This window comes from Cyprinodon variegatus, unplaced genomic scaffold (genome assembly GCF_000732505.1).
Source record: "Cyprinodon variegatus isolate N-32 unplaced genomic scaffold, C_variegatus-1.0 Scaffold780, whole genome shotgun sequence".
Lineage (NCBI taxonomy): Eukaryota > Metazoa > Chordata > Actinopteri > Cyprinodontiformes > Cyprinodontidae > Cyprinodon > Cyprinodon variegatus.
In genome coordinates this window covers 104,778-117,253 of record NW_015151233.1, presented here as the reverse complement: position 1 = coordinate 117,253, position 12,476 = coordinate 104,778, and the positions used below count along the sequence as shown (strand labels likewise).

Here is a 12,476-nt window from a genome sequence, read left to right as displayed (position 1 = left end):
ATTTTATATGTGTAGTGATGAGGTAAAAATAAGCCTGTTTAAAGCTTACTGTACATCCTTGTATACATCTCCTTTGTGGTGTAAATTTAAAAAAGCTAGCATGCAGAAGCTTAAAGTTGCTTATAATGACGCTTTGAGAATTCTGCTTAAGAAACCCAGATTCAGCAGTGCTAGTGAGATGTTCTGTAACGCACATGTTAGAACATTCCAGGCACTTATGAGAAATCGAATATACAAGTTTATATGTCGTTTGGGCAGCTCATTGAACAGTCTTGTTATAATCTTTTCACATCCCTCTAGTGCACTAAGATACCAGTCGGCTCTGTGGAAATATTGGTATGCAAGTCTTTTATAAGATGTCTTTTCTTTTTCTTTTTTTTATATATATGTACATAAATGTGTTGTGTTGTTGTGTGTCTTCTTTGTGGACTGCGAGTCTGTTGAATAAAGTAATCATTCAAGTGTCATTCAATATATTTAAACTCATGTCAATAAATATTATAATTCCTAAACAGCATGCCACTTTATATATATATATATATATATATATATATATATATATATATATACCGGTATATATATATATATAATTACAACTGTAACCATACAGTCGTATGTTTACTGTACGTCACCTTTTTTTTCAACACAGTGTTTTTTTCTAATCACAGTGTTTTATTACAACTGCTTACCTTTATCAAGGCTAGACAGCTGTACTAAACTAAATTTCTTTTTGTAAACATTTGTGTGAGAAAAATGACAAAATAAAATCTGTCTAAGTCTAATTCTAAGTCTTTAGGTCATTGGCAGAGTTGTAAAACAGGACAGTAAGATTACGGGACAACAAAAATCAATTTGTCTCAGCATTACAGTAAAGTGGTACATCGTGTCAGTCATAATATCACAGATGATGATAAGCATCCACTGTCCCGTCACTTTGAGCTCCTTCCATTACACTAGATATACAGACTTTCTTGTGCCAAAAAAATTATACAGAAATTATTTTGTGCCCTCTGCCTTCAATGAGCTGAACAAGTAGGAAATATCACTCGGTCTGTTCTGCTTTTTTTTCCCTTGATGAAGTAAATCTGCTGTTGTGTCTGCAATTACCACATTTATAATTGGATTTTAATGTATTTTTACGTTGTTGTGTATGAGCAAGCCCAAGGCAAATTTCTGCCATCTTTGTGTAAGGTAGACAATAAAGTTTTTCCATTCTATTCCATTCTAAATCCCGTATTGTTAAAAGTTTTTATTCCAACTCAGTCCGTTTTAGATTCTCTGGACAGAGAAATCTGTTAACTGTCTGCTTAACTGTTTTGCTTTTAATAATTGCTAAAGAGCTGAGAGAGAACAGCCGCCTGCATATACAAGGCCAGTGTCTTTGTGGGTGTGCAAGTGTTCTGTACTGTGATTGCTTTGGGTGTTTGACTGGACACTCGCCAAGACGTAGAATAAAACTCCCACACAGACACACTTTGTTAAAACAAGTATGAATTTATTCTTTCAAGAACATGTCTTTTTCTTCAACAGTAAAAATAAATAACAAACAGTATTTAATATATTGACGATCTCTTCTCAGATACAAAACATGAAACATGCAGAGTGTCAATCTAACAAAGGAAAACTTGGGAAAATGGTATAACTGGCACTTTGGTCATCTGAAAGTGACTTCATGTTCACTAGAGAGCACCCTGGCTCAGTTTGACCTCCTGTAGGAGTTTGAACATGGGACTAAACAGCAGGATGGCACTGAATATTTCACACAGTCCTTCTCTGTTGTGGTAAGAAATGTTAAAATATTGGAGAGCACAGAAAAGCTCACATTCCATCTGCTGCAAGCCTGAAGATCTTTAATATTACCACCCACTATTATACTATCCTTGTCTTTGCCTGGTCAACTTTGTTGAAGGATCCTTTCCATTTCCCTTGGAAAATGAAGCTTGAGATAAACAGTGTAACATTTGGCAAACAGACAATAACTAAAGGGATAGTTGAACATCTGCATATTCCCTATCTTTAAGTGAATGCCTGTATTTAGGAACTTCCCTTTTCTGCTTTACCTATTTCCCCAATGAAAATGTTTTCCAACCTTACTTTTTAGACTATGCTTACATCATCTCAACCAGTCTGCACGTGAGTCTTAATTTATCTTATGACTGGCTTCAGATCCTTGTATTGCTCTCTTAGTTTTGGTAGCAAAAAGCATCCAATTTGCACCTCATCTGTCAGTTTGGCACTACCCGTTAGTGAGTCAAAGAAGTGCTAAATCTAGTGACGTATCTGCCTTTGCAGAGTTGCCAATTTGTGATTCCATTCATTGCCTTGGACGCACACACTCACGCTCAGAGAGCGACAGCCGCACATGTGACTGTGTGGTCAGTTCTTTGATTCCACACATTCTTTACACAGTTCTGTCACCAATCTCCTGTTTTGTTTTTTTTGATTTACCATATTCCCTTCAGCATTCATTTTGCTTCAAATATCAACCTTGGTCCCCCACAAAAAAATCTTCTAATTATAACAGATTTATCAAAGAAAGGCATGATGCAGGAAATATTCAGTGTATCTTTTATATCAAGATCATTCATTGGCATTCAAGTTAACATTCATCACACATTATATCAATATGTCACAGAAAGACATCCAAAATCAAAAATCTCCAGCTTCCCGAAAGAAAGCATTCTCTCTATGTGGTTGTTGCAAAACAACATAATATTTACAGAGGATGTTGAAAGATTTGCGATGAAAGAGCAGAAGAACTACAGATGAGCCAGTTTATTACTTATCTCTTAGGTTGCTGCTTCTACTGCCAGCACTGACACTCTCTTATTGCTGCTCAAACACTCACTTATTCTCGTTCTCTCTCTGAACCATCTTGAATTCCTCTCTGTTGTCTTCTTCACAGTATTGCTGTTCTTCTATCTCTCACCTGCTTCACTATGCACGGTGCTCTGTCTAGTAGAGGCACAAGCCTTCACAGTTTTCCTGGATCCAAATGAAAAGTAATTGTGCTGGACCACAAATATCAGTCTGAACACTCACATGACACAAACCTATTTACATGACACTTTAAGTGGTTACAGTAGTGTAATTACTGTACAGTGGTTCTAACAGTAATTGTAGCATTCATAGCAACCAGACAACTGGATGCACTAATTGCACTAGTAGTACTGACTAAAGTTGAGGTGACAGAATTGACAACATTGTACACAACTGCTATCAAATTGCCTTCTTACTGATGATGGACTCAGCCCTCTTTGTCTTGATCGCAGGGAGTCGTATCACAGGTAAGGCACAGAAAGCCATACCTGTAGATCACTGTAGATGATTGTAGCTGAGGAACTCTTAGCAGCCCTGAATATGTGTTAAGCCCTATAGGTGTTAGATTAAGAATCTAGCCATTTCCCCAATCTCCCACGCTGTTCTTTGAGGATTGACAGCACAGTGGGCAAAGGGGGTATAAAGAGTCTAACAGGATTCCTACAGCCTCTAAAACAGGCTGCAATGGAAGGGTGTGGCACTAAGAGTTCAGTTCAGCCAAATAGTAGGTGGAGGCAAAAGGTGAACGTAGAGAGGGCTAATAGAGAAAGTGGAGAAGGTAAGGACGATCTGGGAGAGGAGGAAGATGGTGGCAAATCAAACTCAGGACATTCAACCTCAATGCATCGCAATGTGAAACCTGGGTCTTCATTGCCATAGTTAGCCCAGTATTCTTCAAGCTCAACTTTGGGCAGAGCCAGCTCTTCTTCCCCCAGTTCATACTTGACCACAGAGGTGGTCGTAGATGGGCCTTTTCCATACAAGCCAGCTTTGACAGTCTCTGACGACTTCTCAAAGAGGCCTTTAGTAGAGGACTGAGGCTTGTTTTTATGGAACCACCAGCGGGTCTTGGTGCTGAAGGTGGTGGTAGTGGAGCCAGCAATAGAGCCAGGATCAGGCAGGGGGCAGAGGGCGAAGTCCATCTCACGGAGGAATCGGAGGTCCTGGCCACGGCGGTCGGAAGGGGAGGCACAGATTACCTCAGATGATGACACACGGGCCTCACGGAACCACTCCCACAGAGCACGGGCCTCACAGCCACAGGACCAGGGGTTGGCGTTGAGGCGGAGGAACTCGATGCCCTGGGTGTCCCTCAGAGTCTGGCTTGGCAGCTCAGCCAGGGAGTTGTTGAAAAGGAACAGCATTGTCAAACGGCCCAGATCACGGAAGGCGCGTCGGTTCACCTGACGGATGCGGTTGTCGTGAAGAAGAAGTCGGTCAAGGTTGACCAGGCCGCGAAACACATTCTCTGAAAGGGTGCGAATGCGGTTGCCATGCAAGAACAACTGACTCAGGTTGATGAGGTCAGAAAATAGGTCATCTTGCAGATGGTTCAGGTTGTTTTCCTGAAATGCATAAAAATGAGAATTTAACAAACTGTGTTTGATCTGTGCATGTGATGAGTGAATGTGGGTGGCTGCACGTGTATGTGAATCAGAATTTCAACAATGTGTTCTAGCGCCCCACACCTGCAGGTAGAGGAACTGTAGGCTGTAAAGTTTGTGGAAGATGTCATGGGGCAGTCTTGAGAGCCGGCAGCGGTGCATATGGAGGCTCTGGAGCTTTTCAAGGCCTCGGAAAGCTCCCCCTTCAAGCCTGTGAAGTGTGGGGTTGTCTCCCAGATCCAACTCCTCCAAGTCCCTCAGCTCACTGAAGGCGCCTGCCTCAATCCACGTGATGTTGTTGGAGAACAGCCACAGAACCTTCAGGGAAAAAAAATTTTAGAATTTCAATTTACCGTATTTATAGTTTTTTTTTTTTTTTTTTTTTTTTTTTTTTTTTTTTTTTTTTGTTTGTTTTTTTGTTTAACTCAAATGTTAGGTTTAAATATTGATTTTAGTTTTTTAATAAAAGGTTTAAAATTGAGTTCTGCTTTCACAGACAGAAAACGCTGTTGGGCTTCTTTTTTTTTTTTTTCCTCCTACCTGAGTTCCGAAGCCAAAAGAGCCAACTCTGAGCTCCATTATCCGGTTGTTCTGGAGGAATACGCGCTGAGATTCATAGGGCACTCCCACGGGGACGGCAGTGAAGTTTTGCGCCTGGCAGCTCACAGTCATGGGTGTCGGGTAGCACACGCAGCGGTGCGGACACGCCGACGCCGGACTTGGCTTGCCGAGGACCAACCACACCACCAGCCAGAGAGAGAGACCGCCTGGAGGAGAGCAAGAAAAGAGACAGAGAAGGAAAGAGGTGAGAGTTGTCCGCGGTATTGAATTAACATTCCGTTATCTTGCACAAAAGCATGGCTATCTCAATCTTAAGGCATCTGGACTCATTTGCACTATTTCTTTTTTATTTTGTCATACAAGTAATGTGCTTGTATATCCTGAAAATAGCGAAACTGCAAATACTAAAAATGATGAACAGATATGACGCTTGCGCACTCGCTCCGACCATTACGCACAGCTTGGCCACAAATCCGCCCAGTCCAAAACACTAAAATCATTTTTCAGACTGAAGTAAAACTATTTTTTATCTACTCACAAATACAAAAATAACATTCTTTATATCCAAAAGTAAAAAAAATACAATTTAATGATACAAAATCGCCGTTATGTATTTGCGTAGTAAATCATCCATCATCCATCCACTTTTTCCGATGTTTGTAGGATCAATCATGAAGTTCTATCATATTAAACTTAAATAAATCATGGAATGGTTTTTATCATAAATTAAAAGCGCTCTATGTTCAATCCAAGAGCTGACACAAGCTACAGGGAGACAGAAAACAAACTTACTTTTGCAGTTGCGCATGATGGAGCTTCGTCGGCTCCGAGAAATAGAAGAGTTGTCCATCCTGAACCAAAGCCCAAAGCGAGTTAGCCTGAGAGGGCGAAAAAAGCCTTGCTATCTCCGCTGATGCCCTGGTTCCCGAGTCGGAGCGACTGAGAGTGTGCCTTTCCATGGCCACAACTGTCCCATATATACTCGAGCATGCCGTAGTTGCCTACGGCAGTGGGCACCGTGGAATCTCCTACGTCACTGCACGGGGGTCATGAATGAATGAGGGCGGCGAAAGAAACGGAACGAGGAGGGGCCAACCGCGAGGGGATTCTCGAGGAGAGCTTCTACGCGCGTAAAAGGCTGGTTGGAGACGTGCGCTATGGACTGTGAGAGGAGGAGACTTTCTCGACGCACGTTTGTGATGGCAGAGGAAAGGGAGGGTGGCAGAATGAGTCTGTGTCTATGTGTGTGTGCGTGTTGGAAATGAGGGAGGTTGGAGCAAGCCAGTAAGGCAATGCGCCCGGTGATGATGACTGGGCTTTGTGGAGAAGCGTAGGACGGGTAGAAGAGGCTTGTTTCCTGGCTTGCGTTTTGAGAGACAGTTATGGTCTGTTTCCGGCGTTCTGCACCCAGACAGATTGATACAAGAAAAAAAAGTCCTATGGATGGTTCTCTTCTAGAAAAGGAGGATGCCCCCGACTTATGATTTAGTCACAAGAGTGCGAGTCAATCAAAACAATCGTCAATTAAGAGTATTTTGTTGGGCTTAATTGCAACATGTGCACTCATATAAATTGCTGTTTAATTAAAGTCCCCTGACCTCATTATTGATGATGGAGATATGAAATGCCATTGCAAAAAGTAATGTACAATCGAAAGGAATGTTATGATATGTAAAAGCACTCACAGTTTAATTAAGTTTAATTTTTGTTTTGTAAAAACCTGAACTTTGTAGCACAGTTAATGCAGAAATTAAAAATTTACGTTTTGATTTCTTTTTTTATTACCAGAAGAACTAGAAATCCATTGCAACTAGTTATTTTACATCCCTTCTAATTGGCTAACAGAGTCCACCTTAATCCGACTTTATAATAAACACAGCTGTTGAATGCCTCAGAATTTTGTTAAAAATCTTAAGTGTACATACAGTGGTCTAAAACACCCAGAGTTGGGCACAGAGTAGCAATACATGTCATTCTAAAAACTAAAGTGATGCACCTGGCCACTAGGATTTACCCAAGAGGACTCCAGTCATTTTAGAGGACTTGCAGGAATCCATATCTCAGGTGGGCTATTTATGAAAGACTCTACAAATCTGGCTCTTTTGAATAAATGGCAACATAATAGCCAATGTTGACAGATATACCCAGAAGCCTTTTCTGCAATTTCCCACAAGCCATGTAGGTGATGCTAGAAACACATAAAGGAGTCCCACATTAGTAAAATTAACCAAAATTAAACATTTTTGGCAGAGGTGTAGCCAGAAATTTTTTTATAAGGGTGGCCAGGCAATAACCAATGTACACTGAGGGGTGGCCAAAAGCGGATAGGCACCAGAACTTCAGGGTCAATCAATAGGATTCCAACAGGAAAATTCACAAGAAAAACATCCACATTTTATAAATACAGACAAACTATACTTTCCTACAGCCTTTACAAACAAATAATAATTTACATAAATTACATAGTAAATGTAATTTCTAGATAAAAGGTATAGTGGATAAAACTCTTTCAGTTTTAGTTCCGGGTCTTAAAGCTTTTCCATTGTCATTACTTACTTACTGGTATCAATAAACAGTCTGCATAAAATTGATATTTACAAGCACTAATATCTACATAAAATGATTATTTAATGAGTTCTGTACTTATCATCTTTGACGTTAGTTTATTGATGTGTATAATTAACCACAATAAAATTTAACTGTTTTGAATATTCCACTTGAGACTATTACTTCTGCCACCATCTGTATTAGGGGGGGGGGGAGCAGGGATTGGCTAAGTGATTAGCTAAGGGTGGCCATGGCCACCCCTGGCCCCGCATCTAGAACCACCCCTGATTTTAGCCAACAGGGAAAATTATGTGCATGTCAGTGGNTTAGCTAAGGGTGGCCATGGCCACCCCTGGCCCCGCATCTAGAACCACCCCTGATTTTAGCCAACAGGGAAAATTATGTGCATGTCAGTGGAGAATACTGAAAACCATATATATATATATATATATATATATATATATATATATATATATATATATATATATATATATATATATATATATATATATCACTGAAAATACAACATGCTTTCACAGTTTAAAGCATTGCTGATTATAAAGGGAGTCTGACCAGCAACTTCATTAGAGCTCAAGGGAAGATAGATGGATTAAGATGGGAGGCTATTGACACAACGCATGGAAGTAAACCTTTTTAAAAAGAACCTGAGTTGGAGGTTTACTGTACCTAACAGTAGTACAAATAGCCCTAAGCCCACAGACATATTCACAATCAGATTATTTAGATAGAAGTGTTCTCCCATGGAAGAAAATTAGAATTGTCAGAGGTTTGTTTTTTTTTTTTTTTTTTTTTTTTTATAAAAATATTTAGACGCATGCGTAAAAGATATTTAGCAATCACTGAAGTGAAGGCTGGATCTAATGACTATGGGGAAAATACACATTCTCAACAGACTTTAGATTTTTTTTTAATTTTGAAATAAAATGTATGATTTTTTTTAATTTCAAAAGTTCTGAAAAAAAAAGAGTTTAGGGGGTAGAGATATTTTTTTTGCAATAAGCTGTTTATTTCCTACAATGATATTATTCTTCAGATCATTGGTAATTATTATTATTTCATCAATGGCCAGCAAGTTGATAATAACTATAAAATAAAAACTAAAACAATTCCCAACATGAAGATATATCTTATTGTTTTTCCCATAATTTCACATTTAGAAATTGATTTGCGCAAAAGCAAAGTTATAAGTTGTCACAGTGACATAGTTGCAACTGATGGCATGTTACTGTTGGCTATCAATCACAAGAAGTGACAGCTTGAGAGTCACAGCTGAACAGACTTGAAGTGGCATCCATATTTAGGCATCTGTTGTGTTTTGTGGTTTTTGTGCTCTCTGGAACTACTACTTGCCACTTTTCCCTCCTCATTTGAAATCAGAAGACCAGTATCTGAAGTAGTGTGATAAAAGCTGAGAAACAGCCATGATAACTGAGATTAATTTGGTTAAACAAAATTGGTTTACTATGTCCTATTTAAGTATTGATTACATTAATTGATTACACCCAATTAACTCACACTAAGTCAACACCTTGTATGACAACCTTCCACCTTCATTTAAGTTTTTTTTTTGTCTCTTAAAAGCTTTCTCTATTAGCAAACGACAAATTTTGCTCTTCTTTTTTAGCTTCAAATCAAATATAGCGCTTCTGTGAAGAGCCGATTTCAAGGTGTTGTGGCCTATCCAGAGCTGTTGTCCTTCTTTAAGGACTTTCTAATCAAGTTTTTTTCTGTTTCCTTTAGTGCTGTCAGTTTTATCTCAATACATATTTATGTCACTTCTGAGATAAAGACAACCTTAAGCATCATGCTACCACCACCATATTTCATCATGTGGTTGGTGTGTTTAAGAGGATCTGCAATGTTCAGTGATCAACCCAGGCCAGAAAGATACATTTCGGTAACATATGACCAAAACACCTTCCTTCATATGTTTCCTATGTGTTGTGCAATAACTATATATTTAATGCCCACTCAGCAGGGGTGGCAAATATGTTATGTAATGAAATTACTTTCAGACTGTCATATTTTTGTTTACATGCTTAACTTCCAGCTTAAATTATGGTAAAAGTTTTTTCTCCCACAACTTCCATTCAAAATATAAGAATTTACGAATAAAAATCATTCAGCTCTAACTCAAACATATTTCAGTTTAAAACGCTTGAGTAAACTAGTGAAACTCAGCTGAACTAAGATAATATGTACTTATAATTATAAATAGGTTCAATGATATCACAGTTTGGCAAAGGAAGGGGAAAAAAAGGTTAAAAACTATAACTAATAAAATAATGCAATGATAGTACAGTTTGCAAGGAATATGTTTGAGAGCCAAAGTTTATTTTTAAGAGTTTGGAATAAGGTCAAATTAGCTTTTATGTTGTTCAAGTTGTTCAAACCAATTCACAATGCAATTCCAAGGACTTAGACTTTAGACTTAGACAACTTTTATTGTCATTTGATATACACAGAGTGTTTACAAAACGAAATTTTATAAGTACAGCTTTTCAGACAGTAAATGATAATTTCCATTCCATAAAGTCCAGCAGTGGTCAGATGTAAACCGTGTGGGAGAAAAGAAAACGGTGCAAAATATGGGGAAAATGTGCAGTATTTTTGGTTTGGTGACATGATTTCAGGGCAGCATGGAGAACAGTCCATGGTGGTGGAGGGGGGGGTCATTGATTTTACGGGCTTGGGGCACGCAGCGCTGGGATGAAATGTCCTTTATGGAGGGAAGAGGAGCCCCACTGATCTCACTACTTTTCTTACGTTCCTCCAGTCTGAGATGCTGCAGCATGCACACCACACAGTGAGACAGCTGGTCAGAACGCTCTCTATGGTGCTTCTGTAGAAGGTGGTGAGGATGGATGGGGGCAGATGGGCTCTACTTATCCTCTGCAGGAAGTACGAGGTGGTGTTTACAGTCCAGGTGAGGTTGTCTGTGACGTGCACCTCCAGGAATTTGGTGCTGTTGACCACCTCGACAGCTGAGATGTTGATGACCATTGGAGCGTGGTTAGACCGGTTCTTCTTGAATTCGACGATGATGTCCTTCGTCTTCTCCACGTTCAGGATCAGGCTATTATCTCTGCACCAGTCCACGAGCTGCTCCACCTCCTCTCTGTAGTCCAGGTCATTGTTGTTTCTGATGCAGTTCACCACCGTGGTGTCATCTGCAAACTTCACGATGTGATTGGTTGTGAACCTGGGGACGCAGTCATGTGTCATCAGAATAAACAGCAGGGGGCTCAGGACGCAGCCCTGAGGGGAGCCTGTGCTTAGGGTGATGACATCAGAGGTGTTCTATCTGACCCGGACTGACTGAGGTCTGTTTGTGAGTAAGTCTAACAGCCAGTTGCAGAGGGGTGTATTGAAGCCCAGCTGTTCCAGTTTGCCCATCAGATGCTGTGGGATGATGATGTTGAAAGCTGAACTGAAGTGGAGGAATGGTATTCACACGTGAGTGTTCTTCTCCTCCAGGTGTGCTAGGCTCAGGTAAAGAGCAGAGGAGATAATGTTAACGGGTTATTAGCGTTATTTGTTTGTTCCTTAGAGAATAGTTAAAGGTAAGGTCCACCAAGCATCATTAGTTGTAGGGACATGCACAGATAGACACTAGATGTTGCTAGAGCACCTGCCCTTTTCACGTCCAACCAAAAAAGTGACCTTATGAAGGTTTTTTTTTTTTTTTCTTTTTTTTATTATAGCTTTAGTGTGTGGTCCATTTCTGGATTTAATAACTTTCAACAAAACCCATAACTTTTATACTCACCTCTACCCCACCAAAACAGAGATGTTGAATTGTAGACAAATGCACTAAATGTGAATAGGTGCTAAAGCCTTCAGGTTATTCATTAAAATAGAAAAAGTGAATAGAACACTACATGATTTCCCCTCTACATCATGAGTATGTAACTGATTTCTCTTCGTCGACCACATTAAACCTCATTATAATGGATTAAAGTTTATTGGTTTAACTTAAAAACCATAATAAAAAGATGGATAAATACTTTTCTAACATTTTTATCCTAAACCTTTTCAGGGTTTAGTAAGTAACAAAAAGCCGACAATCTTTGAAGCAAAGTTACATTGTGGGTTTTATTATCAAATCTGACAGCTTGTGAATGTTTTGAAAATAATTGTTCAATTCTCTGTTTATCTTCTGTAAAAATGTGTGCAGGGATTAGGGGGTCACTTGGTTAGACTGGTATGCAGAAATGTTATGGGATGTGACAAGCACTAGTGAATAATTCAAAAAGAAATGAATACAGAAATGTGAAAAGTAAGGAGTGTATTATATTTAGCTCCCTTTACCTTAAAGGTAAAGTGGAGGATTTTCACAAATTTTTAAAAGAACTACCCTCTCCACTTGAAAAAAAAAAAGACACATGCACAACCCTGTACCCGCTTCAAAGGGGGAACGCCTCTCGGGAGTGTGCGAGAGCATGCATGAACCCATTTCTCCTCGTGCCCTCTCTGTTTAACCTTTGCTGTTTGCATCGCTCATACAAGCCTACTTTCCAAAAGAAGACTTGCAATTTTTCCACTATGTCAGACTCACCACCGGTTTGAGCCCAGTATATATTTTTTGTTTGCTTGTTTGTTTGTTTTTTTTTTTCGGTTCAGATATTCAGATTGATTGTGGAGGCTCATTGGTAGAATTCTCTTATGACAGAAAGAAGGACACTTAAAAACAATTCACACCATTTTGTCCTCCGGAGGGGGGAAACATCTATTGGCAATTCGAATTCCTACAGCTGTCATAAACACTTCATAAGTTCAGCGCTACATCATCAGACTTCTCAGTTTTGCCCCGAATATGGCACACCCATTTCAGTATATTTATACTTCCCTGAACCATGTCTGTGTGAAAGTATGTGTGTCCTATCTGTACCTGTTTTAAAAAAGATTATTAAACAGGAAAAG

At 39.4% G+C, this 12,476-nt stretch overlaps 1 protein-coding gene across 1 annotated transcript; it reads right to left on the bottom strand.

Moving 5' to 3' along the window:
* Positions 1-1,519: 1,519 nt before the first annotated feature.
* rtn4rl2 (reticulon 4 receptor-like 2) lies at positions 1,520-6,029 on the bottom strand. Its single transcript, XM_015396187.1, is given in 5 exon segments — positions 1,520-4,385; positions 4,509-4,742; positions 4,965-5,191; positions 5,778-5,879; positions 5,882-6,029. Coding segments are annotated over 5 exon segments (1,509 nt in total). The 5' UTR covers positions 5,976-6,029; the 3' UTR covers positions 1,520-3,533.
* Between the last annotated feature and the right edge of the window lie 6,447 nt (positions 6,030-12,476).